Source organism: Camarhynchus parvulus, chromosome 1 (genome assembly GCF_901933205.1).
Source record: "Camarhynchus parvulus chromosome 1, STF_HiC, whole genome shotgun sequence".
Lineage (NCBI taxonomy): Eukaryota > Metazoa > Chordata > Aves > Passeriformes > Thraupidae > Camarhynchus > Camarhynchus parvulus.
The window spans coordinates 88,761,309-88,787,629 of record NC_044571.1 but is presented as its reverse complement, the minus strand read 5'-3'; the positions used below and the strand labels follow the sequence as shown (position 1 = coordinate 88,787,629).

At 39.3% G+C, this 26,321-nt stretch overlaps 1 protein-coding gene across 1 annotated transcript in view; it reads right to left on the bottom strand.

Moving 5' to 3' along the window:
• Positions 1-934: 934 nt before the first annotated feature.
• The window catches only part of KPNA1 (karyopherin subunit alpha 1), a 50,782-nt gene continuing 25,395 nt past the window's right edge, over positions 935-26,321 (bottom strand). The window contains exons 7-14 of the mRNA XM_030958932.1: positions 24,118-24,206; positions 22,730-22,829; positions 21,982-22,145; positions 20,777-20,855; positions 18,453-18,578; positions 5,800-5,927; positions 4,881-5,059; positions 935-3,936 (exon numbers count right to left, since the gene is read on the bottom strand). Of these exons, the coding sequence (XP_030814792.1) occupies positions 3,749-3,936; positions 4,881-5,059; positions 5,800-5,927; positions 18,453-18,578; positions 20,777-20,855; positions 21,982-22,145; positions 22,730-22,829; positions 24,118-24,206 (1,053 nt within the window). The 3' untranslated portion in view covers positions 935-3,748. The remainder of the gene's footprint in view (positions 3,937-4,880; positions 5,060-5,799; positions 5,928-18,452; positions 18,579-20,776; positions 20,856-21,981; positions 22,146-22,729; positions 22,830-24,117; positions 24,207-26,321) is intronic.

Sequence of the window (26,321 nt, the reverse complement as noted above, 5' to 3'; positions counted from 1 at the left end):
AGCTTTAATGGCATTACAGATCTGTGTGCTGGACTGCTAGATAGCAATGCCAGGCAGTCCTGCATCTTCCTAACACCCAGTTTAAAATAGACATTGTCAAAATCTCAGTACAGTGCTTCCACCTCATTCCTGATGTTTCAAAACCAAAATGCAATAAATTCTCATTACCAGCCTGTGGGGCTTCTGGAAGACGCTTAGATGGGATCTCCACAAGCAGACAGAAAGCAATGCATGTATTTTAGTTTTGAAGAAAATATGAGACACTTTTCTAGTGTTACATGCTGCCTGACAGAGCTAAGAGAAGAACACAAGAACTCCAACTCCCTCACCTACCCTCTACATGAGATCATGCTGTCTCTTATTTAGACACAAAACAACAGCAGATCATTCAAAACACAGCATGACCTTCACAAAAGTGGCAGCTAGAGGCATTCTCTGAGATGGTCCCTATCTGAGCACATCCTTCAGGAGAGCAGAGAATACTGGTTTCAATGCTTCTAGCAGGGGATACAGCCAACAGAACTGTGTTAGGAAGCAGTGTTCAAGCAATATGATATAATGATCCTCAAACTTTCACTGGCACTTTCCTCCAAAACAGAGTCCTTCATCTGTGGCCTGACTGTTACTTATTAGATGGGTAATGTTACACTACATGTTTGGCTCTGTTAAATGCAAGTAGTTTACTTGCCCTTGGCTTACCAAGTAATTCTGGTCAGTCTGTATCAGTGAGCTTTTCCTTTTATAATTCACAAGTCTGATCTCCCTTCTGTACCCATTTAATGTGCAGCCTTTGTTAGAAGTAGATTTTGTTTCTTTTCAACCTATTAATAAGGCCAAGTAAAGCAACGCCAAGAACTGGTTGCTGGAACATCCTGATGGAAATACACTCAATTAAGCACCATTTAAAATTACATTGAGACCTATGAGTTAGCTGCATTTTAATCCATTTAATGTGTGCCATGTTGATTCCTGTATTGGTGTGGTTTTCACTCAAAATATTATGCAGTATCAGTCAAATGCCTTACACAGTCTAAGTATTTAGGACAACAATATTACCTGCGTCAACCAGGCCTGTCACTTCAAACAAACATACCAAGTTTAAAGATTTATACTTATCTGCTCTGAATTCACATATCCACGGCAAAAGTAACAAATACTGGCCAGGCTCCTTACACAGGAAGGCACACCAGTCAGCTTAAATGGACTCTTTTTTAATTCACTCATTTAGAGGCAATTGTCATTACCTTCTTGGGGGGCAGGGGAGGGAAACGCCAATGCACCACATTGTTTTCACTAGCCTGGAAGAGAAAACACTAATATATATAGATATATAGGTATGTATATATATACACACACTTTATGCGTGTGTGTATATATATGTGTGTGTGTATATATGTATATATACACGCTAGTGTATATATACACAGAATATACATATATGAATATACAGAATATATGCACACACACTTTGCTCAGATTTGTTTACAAAATATGTAGCATTTTTATACCATCCAATAAGAGGTACATGGTTTTAAACAAATCTTATAGAAATGACATGTTATTGGAAATTTACACGTAAAAAAATCCAGCACAAAAAAATCCAAAAGCTAAAACAAGATTTTGCTACTAATCAGTGCTTCTATCACCCTTCAAGAAAAGAGAAACACAGTTATTTATATGTGATGTAAAGGCAACATTGAGGGGTTTTTTTGCTTTTTTAAATTAACCACCAAATTTAACCCCCTAAAATTACAAAGAATTGAAGTCCATTTACAGATCAAGTGCAGTAAACTAAATGTTCCTTCAGCACAAAGCAGCACTAGAGAAAATAACTGGGAGAGGGAAAGTGGAGGCCAACTGGCTTAGCTAGGGAGGCAGCAGGTGGCTTCTGCAGTGGCCACACAGGTCAGTCTCCATCCTGAAGCAGAGACAGAAGACTTTATTTAAATAATGGTCACACAGAGCTGATGTTCAGGCCTTTGCCTAGCTTCTTTCAGCAGTATGACAAGTGACTTATGTGTTTTTATAACTCTGTATCCAATGGGCTGGTTTTGCTTTTGCAGTGGCTTATCACTGAGAGGAGTCATGAGGATCTTGAAGACAGTTCTGCCACAATCATTACCACAGGTATGTGATGCTGCAGTTGCCAGTGGCGATTTTGAAATGTTTACACTGGACAAATGTGTGTTCCAAGCATCCAAAATGGCTTGAAAGAACATAGCCCGATGCAGGGGGGAGCGGACGGCCTAGGGAATCCATTGCATTCTCCGAAATGGAACTGCCACTTTCAATCAGGCAGCATCTCCCCAGATGTGTGAAGTTTGGTGCCAGTGTCAGCTGAACTCAGTGAGGAGTGGCTGGCCTTTGCATCAGAGGTCTGTGATCCAAGCAGGTTGCAGAGCCAAGAACATGCTGCTAGCAGAAGGGCAGCCTCCAGCTGCGTGCGGCAGCTGCCATGCAGTCAACGATGCCTTACAGATGTCACCTGGAGGAACATGCGTTCCATGCTAATTCACCTGAAGTCTCATCAACAGTAAAAGGGAAAAGTGAAATGAGAAGGCCAGGTGGATCCAGATGTAATAGTACTATCCTGTGAATGTAGTGTCATTTTAGTTAAATAAGGGCCTTGGCCAGGAGGACTATATTCCATCAGGTGAGCTGGAGAGGAAGCTCTTGTCTTGTGAAAATGAAAAGGAGGTCTAACACTCCTTGTGCCAAGTTTTACAAATTAAGAATTCTGTATTCAGAAGTTAACTTTTCAGAAGACAAATCTGTTCAAGTCACACTGTGTAAAAATGTAAAGAGGCAGACAGGAACTTTTCAGCCATAACTAGAATACCAGGGACCAGACTCTGGAGCATGGAGCCAGAAAGGGCTTGATCTTTAAGGAAGGCCCAGCTGGATCATACTGTGCTGGCAAGCAGAAGTGGGGGCAGTTTCTCCATTCTAGAAGCTGTTTTGGAAAGTAATTTCTGGGGAGGTGTTAAGAGTAACCTATTCACAGGTTCGTTTTTTGTGGATGGAGAGGAAAAACTGGAAAGGTATACAAATCTCCACAGTGGTCTGCAATCCAACTTGGGAGCTCAGTGTTGAGACGGGATGGGGCCAGATGTGTTCAGTATTCCTAAGAACCACAAAACATGTCCATTGCAGCCTGTTGTTGCAGGGGCCAGAGAACTTACTCCACTGTTTGTAACATGTTCCTCATGCCAATAACCCCAGCTGGCACATACAGCAAGGTAGATAGAACGCGTGTGAAGGTTTAACACATCTCTCGCAGCCGTCCAAAGAGGCATCCAGGGGAGAACATGAGGGATGAATTCAGCTACGTTCTCAGAAAGGCTGAATGTCTCCCTGGACTGCAGGCACACTCTGCAGCAAATACAAGAGAAAGGCAGCCTTCTCTTGGATGCCAGGAGTGGGGGGCCAAGTGGAGGAGGGATTACTTTCCTGTAACAGGAACAGAGAATATCTCAAAGTATAGAAAGGTGCCTCAACTCCACGAAGATGACAGTGGAGAGATTCAGAATCTAGAGGAGAAGGGTGATTCTGGCAACCCCTTGCCAAGGAGGGGACATCCTGCCACAGAGAGCCAAAAGTTTTCCAGACGTATGTAAGAGCATGTGCACAAGGCAAGCGAATGAGCGCAAACAGGGTTATGGAAAACATTGAGAGAATCACTCCACGGGTGGCTTGTGGCTCGACAACAGGATTGGCTAGGTAGAGGAGCACACAGCACAGGGGTGCCTCAAAGCTGGAAGCCTTCCATGGGAGCCTCACACTGCTGGAAGATGTATTGTTGCTGGTTGATATCCACTTGTGGGGCAATGCTGCTGTCTTCATCTTCTGTTCCAAAGTAGTGTTCAATCAGATCAAAGGCCTTCTGATAAATCTCTTGATTCTCATGGCTCTGCAGGAATTCAATCTTGTCCAGGCCTGCAGAGAAAAGCAGTACATAAAAGTTACAGCTCAGTCAAAGGATATGACCATGATAATTTTCAGTCTGTTTCATTATTCTCTCCCACCTTCAGAAAGAACAGGCTCCTCTATGGAGACCTGCATCCAACTTGTACTCTCCAGAACCAAGGAGAGCCAGATTGAACTACAGAGATCTCTGTCACTGTGTTATGTGTTTCGTACCTTCTGTCTGCCTTTACCCTTTCACTCAAAAATTAAATCAACAAGCTTGAATGGGTAAAGAACAAGGCCTCAAACTCTAAGACTTTTTTTGAAGAGACTTTTAGGACCGTGTTTCCTAAAAGCATGTTTACAGTGCTTTCTTTATGAAGACTGTGACTACAGAATCACCTACATGTAAGCTGAAATAAACTTCTGATAATCATCTAGTTCAACCTGCAGCCCATCCCAGCAGTACTAACCAACACCAGATAAGATCTGATGTGTCTGGACAAGTATTCCAAACTTCCAAGGATGGAGACTCCATCTCCTAACCTGTATAATATACATGTATACAATGCAGTTAAACTCAGACAACCAGTTTTTGGGCAGGCTTTAAAGCACATGGGCAAACTCAAGCCTTGAAGTCAGATACAAAGAAAAATAATACAGCAGGGAATGATGCTATAATGAAATCCAAATGTTAGCCATTCTAGTAAATCTCTACTGCTGGGAATTGTAGTGGTTTTCTTGTTAACACCTTTTGTTCTGTATGAATCAAGAAAAGAAGATCTGCACATTCTGTCTCCAATCTATACACAGACAAAGATAATGTAGAAGATGGAGTGCTCTGGAGACTTATCAAAGAACAGATTATTTTCAGTAACAGTGATAAGGGAACTAACAGAACTGGGCCTGCTGAGACTCCAATGAGTTTGTGACCATTTCAGTATCCCTGAATTCCCCAGGTGTTTTGCCCATACCATACGCTTCTTCAATAAGAGCGCAGTAAGGATTAATGCCACTGCCGCTGCGTTTGGATTCCTGCTCTCCAAGCCTCAGGATGTTCTCCAGCCCATTCAGAGCTACTTGCACAATCTTGGAGTCCATTACTGTAAGGAGGTCACAGAGTGGTTTGATGCATCCCAGTTCTACTAAGTACCTGAAAAATATCACATGGAACCCAGTAAATTGTCTGCAAAATTTCAATTGGTGTAGCCATTTAAGCACTTAGTATGAAGGTCAAACAAATCAAAACAATCAGATAAAGTATCGACTTGACTGGAAAAATTAGAGAAATTAAAGACATCTATTTCTATCTAGTCAATTCTGCTGAAACAATGAAAATAACTTTAAAATCCTTTCTCTGTCTCACTCTCTCCATATAGCTCTGAAATGATAATTTATTTTTTGTACCATAAACTTTATTTCTATAACGGTAACCTCTAAATATTTTCTATAAAGAGCCATTATATTAATTTAACAAGCTTGTAAAGTCTTTATTTTCTACAAAACTGCATATAAGCATAATGCACTGGTATAAGTGAAACAGGAGAAACAATGCATGCAATGCCATTGTCCAAGGGGCTGAGCTATTCCTCTCCAGATTGTTACTGCATTCTGTTACACTCCACACCCCTCAGAAGTTAGTTTAAAAGCTGCATTTAAGTTTTTTTCACATAAGACAAATGGTTTAATTATGTAAATGAGTATTACAGCTGAAATACTTTTATGATTTCTCCCTGCAGGAATGAAAGGCTCATTCATAACAAGGACACGGTCTCTCTGGATACAGCACTGAAAGCACACTGAAATCTTTTTCAGTTTCTAGGCTGATAGTTTGTTTTCTTGCACAAACACTAACTCAGTCTATTGCATTGAAAGATTTAAACCATTTCCTACTTGATCTGTTCAGCAGAGCCTCCCGATGTCGCATTTGTGATTGCCCAAGCAGCTTCCTTCCTTGTCCGAAACTCAGCTGTTTGCAAAATATTTATAAGAGCTGGGAAGATATGGGCGTCTATGACTGTCTGCAAAAACAAATGACATGGCAGGGTCATAATATAAAAATTAGAAATAACTTCTTTGTCCTGAGTTAGTTAATGTGTATGCCCAGCACAACACATTAAACAATGAAATGTCACTTTATCAAACACCAAAACTGATAAAATCAGTTTTCAGCTTTACATTCAAAACCTTAGTTATTGCTGTGGTCTGTTGTTCTGCTAAATTCATTCAAAAACACATTCAGACTCAAGTGACTGCCATATCTAATGAGTTACTTAATCATACCCTGACAGCAAAGAATGCCATAGTTCCCTTATTTTTCCAGGTAGTAAACCTCTCAGCTATAAAGTCAGTAAACCATTAAGTCATTAAGATCCCTTAACTTCGTAGGCCTGTGTACCATAATATATTTCCAGTGCGCGAGACAACAAAGCAAAACTGTTCATGTAAGAACTACTCAAAACAAGCAACCACCTGATGAAAAGACAAAGCACTGATGGTTTTGGCAGTAGGGTTCTCTGCTTAGCTCAGTGAAGTGACAGAAGCCAAATGAACATCTGGGCAGCAACTTATAGTTTCTGGTAACTCCTTCTGAAAACAGCCTTTTGCAATAAGATGAAAATTAAACCAGTTTTGTTACATACCTATGACAAGGATTTGAAACACTTTGATAAGGATCATTCAAACAAGCACGATCTCAGGATTACTTTTTTAATCTACCACTTTACAAGCATAAATCATCACAGAACTAACAAAGGGAAATCCAAAGAAAGACAAAAATATCCTTTGCACAGAGCCCTGTAGAAGAAAACAGATTACATACAGCAAAAAGCTACAGTCAATTAATAGTGTGAATGGCTAACCTGGTAAAAATAAAACAATTGTTTGATATTTCTTTTATCCTTCCTGTTTGTCTGGGCATTCACACTGCCTCTGCTTCGTAAATCCATACAGCCTCTCAGTTGTACCAACAGGCCCATGAACGCTGTCTCCTATCCCAAAGAATCCAGACTTCTAATACAGCAATCTGGGGTCCTCAAGGAAAACTGTTATCTCCATCATGCCATGTTGTACTACATTCGTACATTGCCAAGAATATTTGAAAAAGTATCCTTAACTGAAATTTTAGAACATGACTGCTGAAAGTGATAGGTCATAAACAGGAGCCACCTATTTTAAAAAATCAAAAAAGATAAAAGAAAGTATCTTAAAAAGAGATGCATTTTACCCCCTCATATATTTTACTGCAAAAAAAAACCCAATTAATTTGTGAAATTATCACTGTAGGGTATTTGGAACATGAGAGCATCAACTTCATTAAGGTTATGAGATCAAGGACCTTTCCAGCTCAAAGGCAGATACAAATAACAGGAAAGTAATAAATAAAACACACAGTGACACAAACCCGATGGACAAGGGATAAGGAAACAATCACAAAGAAGAAAAGGTTCCAGTCATTGAGAAACTACAGGCAGAGAGCCAGCCTGGACTTTATAGCTGATGACAGGGACAAGTGCAACTGTGCAAAACTTAATAACAAATCTTTCCTTAACTATTTTATCACATAACCACTCTCTCTCTCCCACCTGAGCATTGTAAAGGTTAAGTGCTAGCAACTGAGCACGACTCAGTTCGGGCCAGGAATTGGACCAGACCTCAGGAGAACCCCTTGTGTCTGTGGGGCCAGCAGCTGCAGTGGGTGGGGGTGTCTCAGCAGCCATCAAAATGGGCCATGAAATCAGGTCCCATAAAACCTGAATTTGGGGGCAGCAACTGATATCAGGTCTTGGATCAACTCCAAGGTGAAAGGGTCCACCTCCACCTGGAAGGGTCACCTGCAACTGGAGCAGATGAAGGTCTCAGCATCAACCACTGGGGCAGGACCACAGCCCATAGGGCCCATGTGCCTGGATGCCAGCTACCAGAGGGACTGGAGCAAAGTTTAATGAAGATCCCAGCACCTCAGCTGCAAAGGAACTGCAGGTCACACAACCCATTTGCCTGGGCACCTGCTGTGTGTGGTGGGGGAATTTATGTTATCCCCAAAAGCAGTGGTGGGTATGGAAGATCACAGTGTACTTAGATTGCTGGCAAACTGACTGGGCAGCAACTGGGAGGTCCAGGACCAAGGCATGGACAGAGGGTTTGTGCTGATATTCAATGGGTCTGCAAGCATGGAGATGCCCAAGACAAACGTGTTCATTGGTTTGCCAGTGAGAATCAAGCTGAACCAGCCAGTGAGTAGAACCCAAGCACAGGGAGTCAAGAAAGCTCCTGATGCAGCCAAGGACAGCAACTGAGCAGAGAACCCACACTGGTACTTGAGATATCTGTGACTGTGCACCTAGAGAGTGAGAGCGTAAGTGTTTTCACCAGTGAAATTCAGTTCTCATCAGATGGAGAAGAGAAAGGGGACTTGTCAGTCTGCGCTTTGCTTTATGTGAGTCCAGAGAATTCTGTACAAGGGTGTTGTTGAGCCAGAAGCCCTAAGAACAATGTGTTCCAGGATGTCAAGCACTGCCTACTGAAAGATCTTGATACAGATCTAGGATAGGGATATTTGAGGACATTAGGATTTTACTATTGTGGCAAAAAACAAGTCAAAAAACTCTCATTATCACTTCTTAAATTCTCTCCCAAAAACAATCCTTTTACAGGAGATTAATTTCCTTAGAAAGTGTATTCTCAAAACCAACTTCTATAATAAATACTACAATCAGAGTATGTTACATGATAGTGTGCAACTACATCAGCACACTTTATCTGACAGGCAGTAACTAACACTTGAGTCTTCTTCCTGCCAAAAAAAAAAGTTACCTTAAAAGGTTTCAACTTAAAACTTGTAAAATAGTAAGACAATTCCAAAATAAAGGGAACTAGCAACAAGAGGGCAATTAAGTGGGAGAAACACAAAAGATTGTTACTGTTTTTCTTCGGGCTCAATCAATTACAGGAGGGCAATTAAGTGGGAGAAACACAAAAGATTGTTACTGTTTTTCTTCAGGCTCAATTTTGAACTCTTTGCTTCAGTGCTTGAATGTTTCCGTTCAGTGGGTAAAATTACTCTTTTAAGAGTGGAGAAATACACACTTGAAGCTTCTCAGAAAGAACTGTATCCAGATCTCACATCTCTTGGCTGAGTGCTCTTACCTCTATTTCTATTGCATAAAAGGCTATGGGGACCTTGCTTCGTTTCTGCTCTACAATGAAATTGGCTGTCTTTACCCAAGCAGAACAAGTTAAAGCACCACAATGAATCACAGCCTCTCATAAGGCACTTCTCTGAAAGAGACTGAATCAAGGGAGATGATTACTAGTATACTTACTTTTATGTTTTCTGCTGCCTGACAGGCAACGTAAGTGTTGCCATCTCACCCTAGCATGAGTCTTAGTGAAAGGTTCTCAACTCTCCCCTGTAACACCACAAAGCTTTTCCACTAGCACCCTCTCAAACAGCTGAGACTCTCAGAGCTCAGGTTTAAGAAATAAAACACGTTAACTAGGTGAGAAAATGGTCTGCTTTAACCTTAATATCTTCACTGGATTTCAAAAGTCTAGTTCAGCTCAGCGAGGGAGGAAACAATAAAGTATCAATACAAAGCAAGTGCTAGGCAGCATTTATATTTACATCCTATGACTTGTAGCCTGCACACAGCAGTTACTGTTGAAAGCACACTAGAATGCTTAAGAATTCCCATCTCCATGATATTTTATGTGGGAACAAAAGTTACTGTGGAAACAGGTCATATTTCCCTTTCAGGTAAACTTCTTTTAAGTGATAAAACAGTAAATGCTAAAACAGAATTTGATTTAGTGAGGGTTTTTTGTTGTTGTTTTTGGTTTCTTGTTTTTTAAGAAAAGCAAGCCTCAGGCAGAGAAAAACCCTAAAGAACTGTAGCAGGATGAGGCACTTAAAACTTCTAAGGACTTAGACTAGCTTAATTGAAATTACTTTACTTTTTTAGCATTCCTATAATGTGTGTGCCTGATATGGAAGTGTGTTTAAGACTAAAGAAGTGTAGTGCATAGAAAATGCTCAAGATAAGTATAGCAACAAACAAAAGGAACAGAGTTAAGGGATTTCAATTCAACAAGAATTTGAAAAACATGAAAGAAATAAAAAGCTTTTAGGCTGCCACTACTAGGCACAGAGCTGCTATCTACAAAATGCATTAGAAATCTCTTTTTTGCACAATAGGCAATCCAAAGCCCATCCTTTAATACATTAAACTAACCCTGAAGTTTTTGGCCAGCTGCATCCATAGGTATTTGTTGGAACTGAACCCCATCTGGAGTTGTAATTACAAGTCTACCAGAAAACCAAAACTGAATTTTAACTGAAATTTAATTTTAATTGAAACATGAACTTTCAAACTTCATTTCTAATGTTTAGTACTTCATCAAATCTGACCCTCACTTCTACAGTGTCGACTTTTCCATGTTTGGTTTGGGGCGTGTATGCTGCTTTGGTTTGGAGTGGTTTTTTTAATAGCTGGTATCCCAGTGGTGTAGTCCTCTGTGAGGGTTGCCTGTCTCTTGGAAACACTGTACCTGTCTTATTTTAATCAAGTTTCTTCACTTCACAGGATTGGATTTTTAAAGAGTGAAGCTAGATTACAAAAATGAATTTTTCATTACACCTGCATGGATGTTTAATCTACATGTGATGCAACCGTTGTTAGGGAGGTCTTCAGCCATAGTATATTAAATTCATATTTTGAGCCCTGTAAGAATCTGCTTCTCCTCCTTTGGGTTCCCACACCTAAATCACTTGTGATATGCAAACACACACACACATTTAGTGTGCACACACTGGCACCATATGTCTACATATCATTCATCACATAAATGTGAAAGCAAACAAATCTTAGACTGTGATTTTTCTCCTGCTCCTGCAACCTCTCACATTACCTTTAACAAATCAAAGTTACAGTCACCATATAATTGGCGGCTGTAAATACAGCCCTACTGCTCTGATCTCCCCCTCCTGGCTGGAAATTTTAGTTCTCAGTGACTTCTTTTCCAGTTACCTTGTTTATTTATTCAATTTACAACTGCTTCATAAATAACTTAGCAAATATTTGTAAGCTGAAACTACTTCACACTATGGCATAGGTACAAAGAACACTGCCTTCCTAGAGTCAGAGAAGAAGCACTTCAGATCTCAGTTCTAATGAACCTTTATGTTGTTGACACAGACACCTAAGCCTATCCTCCAAACTGTGTATGAAGCAAACTTCTAGCCAGTTTACACAAGGCTGTTATTGCCATCAGGAAGAGCCTACAGTATAATGATCAGTACCTTGTTAATCTCTCTCCTGCTTTTGGAGTCAATCAATCCTAAAAAAACCAAAACAAAGAAAGAAAAAACCAAACAGACCAACCAGCCTCCCAAAGGCAGTAGCACACCACTGACTGCTGTGATTTTCAGCCAGAATAAAGAAATTTAAGGTATTCTAGCTCTGCTGCCCTCAATGTGGTATAAGGTATGCAGAAGCCTGAAAGCAGATTTCGTACTTAAACACAAAGTCAAACCTGAAAGAGATTAATCTTTGACTTTCACTAGTCTGCAAACTAATATGACCTTGTCAGCAACACTGTATTTTGCTTTTAATGAATACACTTCTTAAAGTTCTACTACCACAAACAGCATGTTAAGATTCTTAGGTTATGTATGCAAACTATGACATAAACTAAACACACTTTATATGTAAGGTAACTTGATGCCTCTACAAACCACAGCTCTGCATGAATAATGTAACTTCTTTTCCATGTCCCCAGCACTGCTTTTGGAGTGGTCCCCAGTGGTCCTTTTGGAGAAGAGCCCCTGACAAATCTGAGCTTGTAACTTTCACCACATTTTGTAAAAATGCCTTTAATTCCAGGGCTTTTAAAACTGACACACAATATACAATTTGCTACATTTGCCCATGTCACTCTTCTGCAAGGTTAAGAAACTCTAGAGGAGGAAAAATATGGCATAGATCCTGTGGCTACCATGCCTACTCATACTCAGACTTCCAGATGTTCTTGTGAAAATTTAAGGTATGTTAGAAAAGAAGTGAGAAGTTTCTTAACCTGTCAAGAGCAGAGAACTCCTATGATGTCTTCACTGTCAGACATGGAGGATTGTGTCTGATGTACTGCCCTCCACAGCTTTTCAACGGGTTGCGGAGTTAAGACACAGAACATTTTCTGAGGTATGTGATAGCCTTTCATACCCTTCAGAAGGGTCGACAGTCAGGATTAAGCTTCAGTTGTGCAGTTCTCCTTCTGACTCCCAGGAAGATGTAGTTCCCCTTCTCCCTGACTGGGGAAGCTATCCACTGAAGTACAGCAAAGCTGTATACAAACTAGGAAATTAACAAACAAAAACTATACTTAGTGACAATCACGACTGCATCAGGATATACACATCCACCCCAAACCTTGAAAGCACAGAAATAAAGAGGGGAAAGACTGCTGCATTCCACCACACTTTTCTGTTGCCTAGGCACTGTTGATAACACACTCTGAAAGGCTTTCACTTCCACCTTTGGTGGGGAAAAAACCCCAAACCTCCTGTGCTTTACTAAGAGCCACCAAAGAAAGTTCAGCACGCACTTTCACACATTTCATGCATGTTAATTTACATTGCCTTAACACTAGAAAGAGTTTACTTTTTGTGTTGGAGTGCAAAATCTAATAGTGATAGGCTGCTGCCTTATCTTTTAGAAATGGCAGTGAAAGCCTTTGGAGTGTGCTACCAAACAGCATCGTAGGCAGTATGAAAGTGGAGATGAATATAAAAGTCCTTCCCTCTGACTCCATATTTCTATACTTTACAGTGGGTGGATGGAGGGAGTGTAACCCAATGCAATCTTAGACAACACTAAATATAGTTCTGTCTGTTAATACTGGTTAGGTAAAATACCTATTAGATTCATCAAAATATTTTAATGTCTTCATGGTGTGCAGAAGGGATTGCTAGATTATGGCTTGAGCACTACCCAAAGTTCCATAGCATTTTAACATCCCAACTGTTCTGAAGCAACAATCCACTAGGTTAGATCAGCTGGTGACTTGCAAAAATGTGGGTTACTATGCCAGGCAGACGTGAAAAAAATTATCATATGCTGAAATCATTCTTGTCTGATTTCTGGCTGAAGATTGTGCATGTTCAAAATCCAGTAAACACCACAGTGAGCAGAACAGATCTGCTCCAGTTTATGACCTCTAGCAGTAACTATTGAGCAATTTACAGGGACTGGAAAGAAAGGAAAGTAAGTAATTTAATTTAGAGCTGCATCTAGTATCTTAGAATTCCTTCTGTAAGGAAGACCGGTTCTCAAGAAGTAACATCTTAATTCATCACAATGTGAAATTCATGCAGAGAAAGAAAAAAAACCTACCTCAACTCACAGATGAAACAGGTTCATCCATGAACTTAATTAAACCAAGTATTCATCTCAGATGGGAATTATCCTTTATCACAGCAATTAAAAACAGACTACACTTTTATTCTCCATTTTAGCATATGACCATCTTCAAGAAACATTTTACCAAACAGCATTTTTTAACTTCAGAAATCCTTTTTTTTTTAAGTGCTTTTCAGCTCAAATGTTTACAATGATTTTGCCATTAAATAGGAGTTGTCTGAAGTAATTTTCTTTCTTTTTCAAAGGCATTTTCTTAGAAATTCAGATTTATCAGCTCTGGAGATGAAAGGAGGCTTCATCACACCTTGTATCTCTCACAACATTCTCTAGGTTGAGACTAGAAACTAAAGAATCAAGGGTCTTTCTGGAACTTGTTACACATCTGTGATGGTACTTCCTTTCAACATAAGGTGATCATTGCAATCACACCTGCAATTGCCAATTTTACTTCCAAGAAACACTGACTTTGAGCTCTTCAATCAAGCATGTTGTTAGCATTCTCCACTGTGCTTTACTTCACAGCTTTCTCTAATGAGCCATTTTCCGCAGTTCCAAAAATCAAGGTCTCACGATGGACACAATTTGCAGTGTGTCATCATTACCAGGATAGTTATATCCCGCTCACTATCAGAACACTGGGTTTTCATTTAATTTTTTTAACTGTCAGTATAGTGTAAGCACTTAGGGCAGTCATTTTTTCACTACAAAGCAAGTGTGAGCTTGGAGTCTGAAGGCAGATCAGTTACTCTGAATGGGGCCTGAGAGACTCTTAAATGAAATACAGCTTTCACTTTTGAGAAAATGCTTTTTACATTCGTTTTCCCTGCACCTGCATAACACATCAACACAGTTCCAATCTTGTCTGTGACATATCCTAAGGCAGCTACTTTTAAGCTGTATTCTTTTAAATCCACATGTATTCTTGTGATTTGTTTGACATTGTTTTCTTCTTGATACAAGACTCCTGAGAAAGACAACTTCTATGCACACAATCACAAGTATTTTTCTATGCAGAGTTAAAGGGCTTTTTTTGCACTTTTAAAGAGTCGCTGCTAGAAATGAAGATGAAATACTAATGGCTCATAGCATTAATTTCCCTCTCCCTTCTGACCTCACCTTTTCAAGTCACCATGCAAATTCTAATCTGTTCTCAATAGAAAGGCAGCTGATCTGTGATAAAATACCCCAAAACATCTTAAAACTGCTAAACACACACATGCATAGACTAATGATTTTGTTCAGGTAGATTAGGCAAATTTCGTTTTAACAAAGGAGAGGTTATTTTATCCTTACTCACTTTCAAATAAAGACATGATAACAGTTTAGAAGACCAAGGATTACCAGGGATACAGATAAGACTCTTCAGCTAAAGCCTCACTTGTGCCTGAGTAGTGAATACCAAGTGTACAAGTACTGTGCAAACAAGGACAAGCATCTAGTCCTTCACTTGAAAACAGGACAATGTGGTACAGTGAATACTTACAAAGAAGTTACAGAAGTGATTACACTACTGAAATACCTTCTGGTGCACTAGAATTCAAGTTACCTCTAGGACTCTTCATAACTGTATCTTCAGTAGATCAAGAATATGAAAAATAGAGATCCCAAAGCCTTGAAAAAATGTTCTAACAACAAACTACTTTCCATTGTCACTTCTGATATGTCTTTATGGAATGACTTGTATAGGTATCTGGCTTTTTTAACCTCTTCTTAAGTTTTGAACATCCCTATACAATTACACATTCTGAAGCAACCCTCCAACAGACTTGAGAAAAAACCCAAACTTAAGACAATATATTTGGTTGTACTGTTCCTCAGAAAATACTATTAGACTTTCCAGAAAAAGCAGAAATGCCCTTCTAGAGAGAAAATACTGTATTTTAAAGGTGAGTGGTTGAAGAGATAAAGAGTAAAGAAAGAAGAAACACAAGAAATACAAAGGCAAAAACATTTTTACCTTGGTACAAGCAGCAGTAACTACCTTCTGGGCACTGCTACTTCCACAGTAATTACAATTGCTGATGTGGGAAAAAAACCAGCGGTACAGTTGCTGATTTCACACAGCACCTTTTGTTAGAAATTCAGCTAATCTAGAGATTAACACACAAACCACAATAAAAGCAGAATCAAAATTCTTGGAGCTCTACCAAGGTTAGATTGAGTAACCATATCATTCTCTGTATCTGACAAAAAATATAACCTCCAGCAGTAAAAATCCTGACCGAGAAAGCCGGAGCAAATACCACTGTAGGGGGTTCCTTTCCTCACAACCCCACTTCCAACTTAGTCACATCCCTACATCAAACAAGAAGGACCTACAGAACTTTCCACCTTTCTAAGTTTTTGTCTACTCATTTCCTAACATAAGGATCTCTGATGAGCACTCATTCTCATTTTCAGGCATTTCAGGTATCTTAGCAAAGATACCTGAAGTATCTTTCCCAAAGGTATTAACTTTATTTCCTATGACTTCTGAGATGAAGCCCTTACTGAAGGTATTAAAGCTTTATGCTTGCCCCTTCAGCAGCTGAATGTTCTTCACACGGGAGAATGTAAACCAAAACAGATTCCAAGTGTCATCTGCAAAGGCTATAATACACTTATTCCTCAGGAAAATTATGCAGCCTTTTCATAGTCTTGTGCAAGTTTTCTGCAAAAAGAGAAGTAACTCCACCCCATAGGTGAAGAGAGTTAACCACTTCATGCTAATTCTGGTCACACAGAATGAGGAACCCAGAGTCATCATTATAAGAGCAGCAATCAGTCTACCTTCCAAGGAAAAAAAAGGCAACAAGTATGCCTTGGCCACTTTTGCCAATCTATTAAGAGGTTTGGTTCACTTTCTGCGTAAACATTGTTTCTTCCAGGTTACTGAAGTGTAAGACAAATATTTCCAGTCTAATATTTCTGACATTTATTGCCATTCCTCAAAGAATAAATGTCTCCAGCCAGACTTTCATTTACCTTCTGCAATCTCTGAAAATACTTTATGTATCCAATGAGGGAAAAAAGAATTGAAAAACATAACCTCAGAATTAAATTTGATTTACATGAGATTGTTATTCAACTGCCTTGACAGAAACACTTGTATTTATCAGATAAAGCCTGGTTTCAGGGCCAGGTTGGATAGGGCCATGGGCAATCTGATCTAGCGAATGGCAGCCCTGCCCATGGCAGAGGGGCTGAAACTAGATGATCTTTAAGGTCCCTCCCAAACCAAGCCTTCATGATTCTATCATTCACTACAATCTCTTTTGCAACACTTCTGCAAAAGGGAAGGAATGAGGCAATGCTCTTTGTATTGGGTGTGCATGGCAAGGTTTCGGCAGCAGTGGGGGGAGCTACAGGATCAGCTTCTGAGAGAAGCTGCCAGAAGTTTCCCCCTGTCTGACAGAGCCAATGCCAGCTGGCTCCAAGATGGACCTGCAACTGGCCAAGGCTGAGCCCACCAGAGACAGTAACAGCAGCTCTGTGATAACTCCTTTAAGAAGGGGGAAAAATTATTGGGCAAAAGTAATTGCAGCCAGAGAAGAGAGGAGTGAGAATATGTGAGAGAATCAGCCCTGCAGACACCAAGGTCAGTGCCAGAGGAAGGGCAGGAGGTGCTCCACGTGCCAGAGCACAGATTCCCCTGCAGCCCCGTGGTGCAGACCATGGTGAGGCAGGACACTCTCCTGCAGCCCATGGAGAACCTCACACTGAAGCAGGTGGATGTGGAGGATGTGACCCCATGGGAAGCCAACATCAGAGCAGAGTCCTGGTTGGACTTGTGGCCCCTTGGAGAGAGAGGCTCACCCTGGAGCAGGTTTGCTGGTGGGACTGGTGACCCCAGAGGGAACCCATGCTGGAGCAGGCAAAGGACTTCCCTCCCTGAGGAGGAAGCAGCAGCAGAAACAACCTGTGAAGAACTGATTGTATTCTGCATTGCCAAGGAGAGGAGGAAAAGAATCAGGGATAAAGTAAGTCCAGAAAGGAGGGAGGGGTGAGGGAAAGGTGTTTTCAAGATTAGTTTTACTTCTCATTATCCCACTCTGATTTTGACTGGTAATAAATTCTATTAATTTCTCAAATTGAGTCTGGATTTGCCTATGACAGTAATCGGTGAGTGACCTCTCCCTGTCCTTAACTTCAACTCATGAAACTTCCCTTTTATTTTCTCTCCCCTGACCAGTTGAGAAGTCACAGAGCAGTTTTGGGGGACACCTGACATCTCACCACACCCCTGAAAGACAAGCAAAAAATTCCCTAGTACAGCTGTTCTTGAACAAAACTCAATATTCAGGGAAAACAAAATATATTAAGCTGTTTCTTCTTCAACTAGCCAAAGACTTTTCTCTGAGGAAAAGATATTCCATCTCTGATTTATACCACCTGGAGACAAGTCCTGGGAATTCTTCCTGATGGCTGACACTCAGTCCAGACTCAGAACAATGATTTGATCTTCTGAAGCCGAATTGTAATGACTGACATAAGGGAGTGGGACTCATTTGCTTCTGTGTGCTACCACTTAATATGAAGGGATTACAACATTTAGTGTAATCACAAAGGGCAAATACCAGGACATGTTAGATAGCCTCTATTACTGTTCAGTTTCATAAACAGCAGATTTAGATTTGGCTAAGCACACATACCTACAATGGGGCACTGTAAGGCCCATTTATGGGAATTATAAAAGGAATTATAAGCAAATATTAACAGAAATAAAGTACTTTCAAATGTATGTCTGTGTCAATGGTGAAACCAAGAAATATGTGAAATTATTTTATTCTGAAAGTTTGTAGCCTATTCTTTTCATACTTGAAAATTGCTGTATCTTAGTGACTGTCAAAAGCACAAAGCAAATTATTTAAGCTGAAATTTTCTTGAGCTTAGCCATGTTTTGGCATTTTCTACCATGACTGTCTTCGCCCCCTTATAATGTGTAGAGGATTAGAAACTTAAATTATCTGAATTTGCAGATAACTGGGCCACTGAAATATTCTAATTACACTCAGTAATATACTTCTTGTATGCAATTATATATCTGTGACAATGCATTCACACAAATATGCACCTTATGCACAAAAAAAATCACCTGTGTTCCTTCTAGTCTGCAGGACAAAGACTACTGATCATAGCTGAAAAGCTTACCTGGATCTGGGCTTTGTTTCCAGCTGTTATATTAGATATTGTCCAGCATGCTTCCTTTTTGATAGATTCTTTTGGGCTGCTTAGCAAGTGCAGCAAACTCTGCAGAGCTGAACAATTCAGAATTACCTGAATACAACAGGAAAAACAAAACAAAACACACCATAGAAGAAATTTAGGATAAAGAATCACAGGAACAAGGAGTACGATGTTTTTGAAAATATAAAAAAGCATACCCCATTAGATGATCACAGAGGTTTTTTTAAAAAACTACTAAATATACACAAAAAAACAAACAGACAAAAAAACCCCAGCAAGAATTAAGAAATAAACGTTTCCAGGAAAACTAAAGAGCAAAACTACCAAGTCTTTCAGGTAAGAGATTACACCTTCATAATGATTTCAGTGTGATCTGAAATCAAGAAGATACTAAGCACATTATGACCAAACAAAAATAAAATTATGGTATTTTCCTGTATTTTTGTACAATTGCAAGCACCAACTATTTCTGTTTCCATATCTGCTGGCACTGTGGTGCAGAGTGATCAGTGTTGTATGCAGTGACATTATGAATTAACAATTCTTATTTAAAAAATTACAAAAATTGCAAAAACCCTGCAATTTTACAGTGCAGAAAAATTGCAACAAAATTTCCTTTTCCTAAATGACCAAAGTACAACAGAAAATGCCCCAGAACTTGGATGTTACAAGACAGCACCCTTGGTTATGTCATGTGTGATAGTGAAGGACTTTTTGACCCTCAAAAAGGACATTACAAGATTCAAAAAATGAAAAATGAACAATTTTTTTTTTTAATTAATTCTAACTTCTAACAATGAAGCCAAAAATTGGGAGAAAACACCAAGAAGCACAGTAGCTTTGCCTTGTGTGGCAAAAGCAGCACCTTGAAAAGAACAGTGTGGTACAGAATTTTACAAGAAATACTCCAGTCAAGCTGAATCATGGTCAAGACTTCTGATCATGGAATCTGAGGACTTAATTCCCTTGTTTGCATCACTCCATAGTCTTAAAATCTTTATACTCCCCACTAAGATTAATATAGCAAAGATTATGGTTCAGGATTTTATCAGGTATCTGCTGGGACAAATTTTTTTTCATGCATACTATCCATGGTTTTAGCCATGTTCAAGCACTGCCAATTGCTACTAGCTGAAAATGAAAGAAAAAGTAAAAGCAAGTTTGTGCCCCAAGGTTTTACAGAGAAGTTCTTGAAGAACTTGTACCTTGCATTCACATTCAGAAATGTATCAGCTCTCAAAGCTGGGCTCTTCCTTCTGATTACTGATTTTTACATGCATCCTGTATCACTTTTTAGCATACAGCACAATCTGCAGGCAGGACTATCAAACTATCCTACCTATATAGCTCTCTAGAATTTTAGGCAAGGTCATGGTATGCCCCTCAGAAAAAATCAGCGCGCGCAACAAAAATGTTTAAACTATTTTTTAATTAAAATCTAAGATTCATGCAATATTTAATAACCTGTATTGCATGTGAATTAGTCATCCCTTGTGGTTTTATCTTTAATGAAATTATGAAATCCCACCTCAATCATTCTTTATGACTGATCTGTGAAACAAATGCCACTGAAATAAACGTAACAATGCCTCTGCAATTCAGCTACACAAAATATATTTTAACAATCAAAAAATCATGTTATCTTCTTCCTAGGAGTAAGATACTGAAACAGTGCCCTGATGCTGCTAACTCGTCTTTCACTCTGGTCTAAGAGTGACAGAACTACAGAAGTGTCCCAATGACAACCTAATGCCTCTGACACACCAGGATTTCTGCCTTCCAGTTTAATTCCAGTACAGGGGTTGGAGTCACTGCCTCCTACCTATGCCTCTCCAAAAAAATGTCCAGACACAGCTACACACCACCCAAAATATGACCAGACACTTGGTTTTCATCATAAATATGACATATCTTCATCATATATATGATAGATTCATCACAGATTGGCAACAGCACAGAATGTGACAGGCCTTTGATGGCACTACCAGCGACATCACTCAGCACAAAATTCAGCCTAAGAGACAGATTTGCTTTAAATAAACCATAAACATCCCACCCTTGAGGGGTATTGCACAGCTGCCCACAAATCCCAGACACAGCTACCTAAGAACCATCACCAGTTCAGGACTGAATAGAAAAACTGAAAACCACCCCACTTTGAAGCAATTAGTGTCATCAACCTTCACTTTCAAACTTCAAAAGGAACAAGAGGAGGTGCTTGTGAACAGGTTACCACAATTAACAGAAAGATGAACTGCAGTGCAACACAAGAGAAAGTTCATCCATACCTGGGTCTGGATATCATCTCCTGTAACGATGTTTCCCACAGCTCGTAAGGCAGGAGATACAACTTTGTAGTCATTATGCCTAAAATTGACAAAGAAAAATATAAGTATTAACCTTCCCAAAGCACCTCCAGCTTCACACTCTCAAAGAAGGAACATTTATCAGCCAGGGGAAAACTTCAGATAAATCTGACTTTCACTACCTAAATAAACACTCTGATTTTAAACTAATGGTAAGCCTTTCTAGGGTTTCTAAATATTTAGAACCTTAGATGTCATTCAGCAGCATAAAAATAAAATATTAAAAGAATAAAAGTACTTCAGAGAACTTCCAAGCATCCTTGGGAGGAAAAAGTAATTATCATTAACTATAAAATACACTTATAATTTAGCACGCACAAAGGCCAAGAATGAGACAGAAGAACAGGGACAGAAGTTGTGTGTTTAAGCCATCAAACCCTGTTTATCATCTTCCATCATGGAATGGAACTGTAATAGGAAAAGTGAAGTTAGGAATTTTTTTCTCCAATGAAAACACTTCTTCATAAAACACTACTTAGAGGTAATGTGTTCCATTCATTAATCCAGCAACACATTTGCTCTAATGTTAGAGGCCTTAATAGTCTTTTTGTTTACATCACTGAAAACCACTATTCCTTGTTCTTAGGCCATTGAATGGTCCATGCCCTGGCCTTGGATCTGAAGCAATGGCTCGGAACAAGGCCACTCTCTGTGACCCCGACTCTCACAACTACACTTTACTGACCAAAGTGTGCATCTATCTACTCTTCTACAGTAAGGGTTGAAGAAATTATTTATATTTCAAGTCCCTGGTACTGTCAATTCTAGTAAAATGAACTATTCTTTATATTTTTATCTTTGATATCCTTTAGGTAATTTCCTTGCTAACGATAATATGGACTTCAATGACACAAGGAAAATTCCAATGTATATTATGGATTTTACAAAATGTAGCTCTTAGGTGAAGGAAAACATCTCTTAAGAAACAGCAAAATTAGTACAAGAAAAGCTCCATTGCTTTTGTTACTCATGACAAATAGAGAACACTGAACAGACAAATAAAATTAAAATTCAAATCTTGCTCTTTGGAAATCACAACATTTCAAGACCTATTTAATTAAACTCCTTATTGTTATAATCTTGATGTCAGGGAAAAGAGTGACGCTTGCTTGCAACAGATTTCTTACATCAGCAGTTCCACAAGTCTTCTGCAGACTCCTGCATCAATCACAGCCTGGATTTTATCATTGGGGCCATCAGACAAATAGGACAAAGCCCAGCAGGCATCAGCTAATACATCTGTATCATTGACAAAGAGCAGCCAGGAAAGCACACTAAGACAAGGTGAAACCTGTAAAACATTAAGAGGAGATACATAAAATTAAAATGGCCAGAAGACCTATTATTATGTCAGCTGATTTTGTATGTCATTACTGGATTTGGCACTGGCATCTTAAGATTCAATACTCAGATAATTTCAGACCTAGCTAGCACTTCTGTGCATGACTGTAGCTATACAAGCTTGGAGAAGCATGTCTCCAGAAAAGCAGCACAGCAACTCTTCAGCCTCTACAGAACATCTGCCAATGAAACTCAGACTTGTCCACTAAGATGTTACTTGTTACTAAGATGTGCCAGGTGCTGCTCTACAGCAGCCAAGATTTGCAGAGTTTTGTTCTGCCATGGGACAGTCGTCTCCAGTACACAAACAGTAACAAAAAGGTACAAGGCAGCCATATTAAAACAGTGGTTGTGAATGTCTGCCCAAAGGACTAGACAAAAAACTTCAAAAAACTTCATCTGAAAGACGGCCATCAAATATTTCAGAATTTCTCTGATGAAGCATTCCTTCTGTTTAGTTTAAGTTTCACCGCCTTAAACTACTAATTTGGTTATCACTACTTCACAACACATTTTCTTTCAAGCATCTCTTACCTTGGCAAAATCTGGAGGAGGATTTTTCCCTCTGCAGAGATTGGACAGAGCCCATACAGCATTTCGGGTCATAGTGAGACGATTCTGTTTTGAAAGCAATCTAAAACAAACCAACAAAAAATTCCAACCATTGCTTTCAAAAAATCAAAGCCAGGCAACCCTGTTAACTGTGTGAACCATTCAATCAAACTCTTTTTAACATACACCAGGGCAAAATATGATAGTTTTTCTCTATGAAAACACATCCTAAAAAAAATCATCCTTGATTGCTACTAATACACTTGCTAGACACAGGAACCTAGTATCCCAACAAGAACAATAAACATTACACTAAATTTCACTCAAATGCTTAGATACTGATCTGGTAGATTAACAGTCAAAAGAGGCACAGGAATTGTGACAAAATTATTCTGAGGAGGACACTCAGGTAGTTTTGAAGAGAACTCTCATAGCCAAACTGCATTTTTATGTCAGTCTCAGAGTATGAGTCCCATTTTGGCCTAGGAAAATGCAGGAAGTCAAGACCTAATCTTCCCACAAGCATAACAATTCCATTTCTTTTTCTCACGGCCATCTCCCACTGTACCAGTGTCTTTATGAGAGCACGGGAGAATTCTCCTGCTGCAGAGTCTGCAAAGGACAGAGACTGAGTAATTGTAATTTGGACATGACAACACAAGACGGTGTCATTGGTTCAGCAATAATATGCTTCTTAAGCAGAGGATCACCAAGATAACTAGCAGGCTAGAGAAATGACACGCAGTGGGACGTCAGTGACCTGGATTTGCTCAGCCTTAGAAGGAGATGGTGCAAGAGGAGATACAACTGCTGCCAGCAACACTTTAACAGGTGGATACAGAAAACAGGAAGGCAGATCCTTCTCAAAGGTGCATAGTGACAGGACAAGAGACACCATCAGGAGGCAAAACACAGAAAATTCTGATTAGGTATCAGAACACTGTGTTTCACCACGCCATGGTCAAATACTGCAACAGGTTACCCCAGGTAGTTACGGAATCTACTTTTGATGTTCCAAATTTGACTGGTTAAGTAGTTGAGCAATCTAATCTGATCTCACCTGCTATGAAGAAAGAAAGGCTTTGACTAGATGACCTCCAAAGGTGCCTTTCAATTTAAATTATTCTGTGACTCTAAAATAAGCCCAGACATCCACCCACACTGTAGAATAAAATAGTTCCAGCTTAGCTGCTTCAAAAACATGTTTGCATTTTAGCTTCATTAAAAAAGTAGCTCAGGATTCCCCTTTAAAAACTGTGATTACTCCACAATAAAAGAAAACAGTATTACTATTCTTCAAGGCAAAACCCAAATTTCAGTCATATCAGGCACTCAAGCAAAATTCTGAAAAACATATTAAACAAACTTACTGCAATAAAGGGGGCAAGATATTACAGTCCAAAACATAGTCTCTGCACATAGTGCTGTCTCCAGCAATGTTGCCAAGAGCCCATACTGCCTGCAATGAAAAACAGAATAATCATTGCTATTATTCTCAAAATTCCACCAGTTTAACATATGCAATAGAGTTGGGAGAGAATCTGTTCTCTCTGTTAGGTCCTGGACAATGTACAGAAGGAGAATGTATTCTGGTTGCATATTACATGTATACACTCCAGCTCATTATATGACTCAGGAATATTTGCAGATACCTAAAAGAACACCATAACAGCAAACATGTATGTCTCCAAAGATTGTGCAGGCAGACATACCTTTGCTCTGTCCACAACGTAAGAGATGAGCTCACCTCCACAGGCTTAGGAACATTCCCTCCTTGTTCACCTAACTTAAAACCAGACGTTTGTAGCACAGGTCAAGCCTGTATAAGTCTGTATCTACCCAAAAATGTTTGTGTGGAACAGCCCATATTAGTGTTTACTACAAAGGCATAAAAACATGCATTGTTTACACAGTCACAGATAAAAATGAGAATCTCTGCTCAAGATAAATCAATATTCAGAATCAAAGAGTTCGGGTGGGCCATGACATAAATTCTTTAAAATAAAACTATATGAGACAGAACCAGTGTTGCCGATTAAGTCATATTGCATGGCAAAATGTAAGGGCTTGGACATCAGTACTACCCCTAACTTCACTTTGAGAAGATCAAAATTACCAGAATTAAAGCAGCATGAAATGAATCTTTTGTAATATGATGAGAATAAAAGATTTAACTGGTTTTGATTTATACATTTAGGCCAAGTGGTGTTTTATATATTACTGTCCACTAGTACGAGAGCTGTAGCTTTAGAAAGTAGAAATAGTCCATGTCAAGTACAAAAGCAATTTTATGAATTCCATGCAAATTACAGTATTTTGCCACACAAGAAAGCTTATGAAGTTCACATTTGCTATGTACTTCAAGTTAGCAGAAGACTAAGTGTCATATCAAATAGATACATGTATCTGCTTATTCGGTCGGCTTATTTGGCTTTTGGCTTTAGACACATATATCTACACAACCACTGAAGTACTCCCAATTCTACATACAGAGGACAAAAGCAATCCTGTTTGTCATGGATAGCAGCTGAATGTCCTCCCCAAATTTCTCTTCAGTTGAAGGCTATGTATTCAGCTGCAGTAAAATGAGTGCATAACTATTTCTCCAATTGAACAAAGCAAGTTCCTCACACAAAATAAACATGTTCTTCCCTCTCTCTATAGCTATTTAAAATAAAATGCTCCTCTAAAAAACAGACAGAATTGCCAAATTTTTTTACCTAAAGGAATTTTGTGGATAATCTGAAATAAATGTATTTATTAATTTTCAATATGGTGTCAATTAATACAAGGCATTAGGTTTCTCCTGTAAGATATTTTTAAATGGTGGCGAAAATATGCCACTTTAAAAAAGCAGCATCTTTAAAAACATACTTTTAAAGCATACTTTAAAAAACAAGACTCCAACCACTCTAGAGGCCCAAATGCACTGGGAAATCCTGCAAAATGAATACAGCTAAAACCAGAGGTATATACAGAATGTAGATAGAGTTGTCAGCTTGCTAGATACAAAATAAAAAGACTTCACCTCTGTACCAGTACTACCAACAACGGCATAGGATCAGAGCCATTAAACTGCAAGTTGCGAAGAGAGTAGGCGACTGTTCTGGGGAAGGATTAGTTTGTTTTGTTTTCTACTCTGTTCCAGGCTTCTGCTGCCAGCCACAGTCAGAGGCAGGGCACGAGACTTTACTGACCTGTGCTATGAAACAGCACAGCCATTATAACTACATAATGTTTTCCCAAAACTGATCTTCATCATCATTTTGCATTCTAACTCTTATTCTTTTTACAACTAATGTGACAACATTTTATCTAAAAAGTGTAACTTTGATCTGGCAGCCTCTTGGACTCGACACACAGAAGACAGCTACCAGAAAAATTTAGCTTAAGAGACAGAATATATGCCACCTCCTGCAAAATGTCACTCATGTCAGAACCTTAAGGAGCCACACCTGTTGTTCATTCCAATACTTGCATTTCTACAGCAAGGAGAAGTCTGAGGAATGAACCAAAGATTTCAGATTCAGTCCTAAATAAATTTGTGAATCTTCTGAAAGCACTTGCGAGGGGG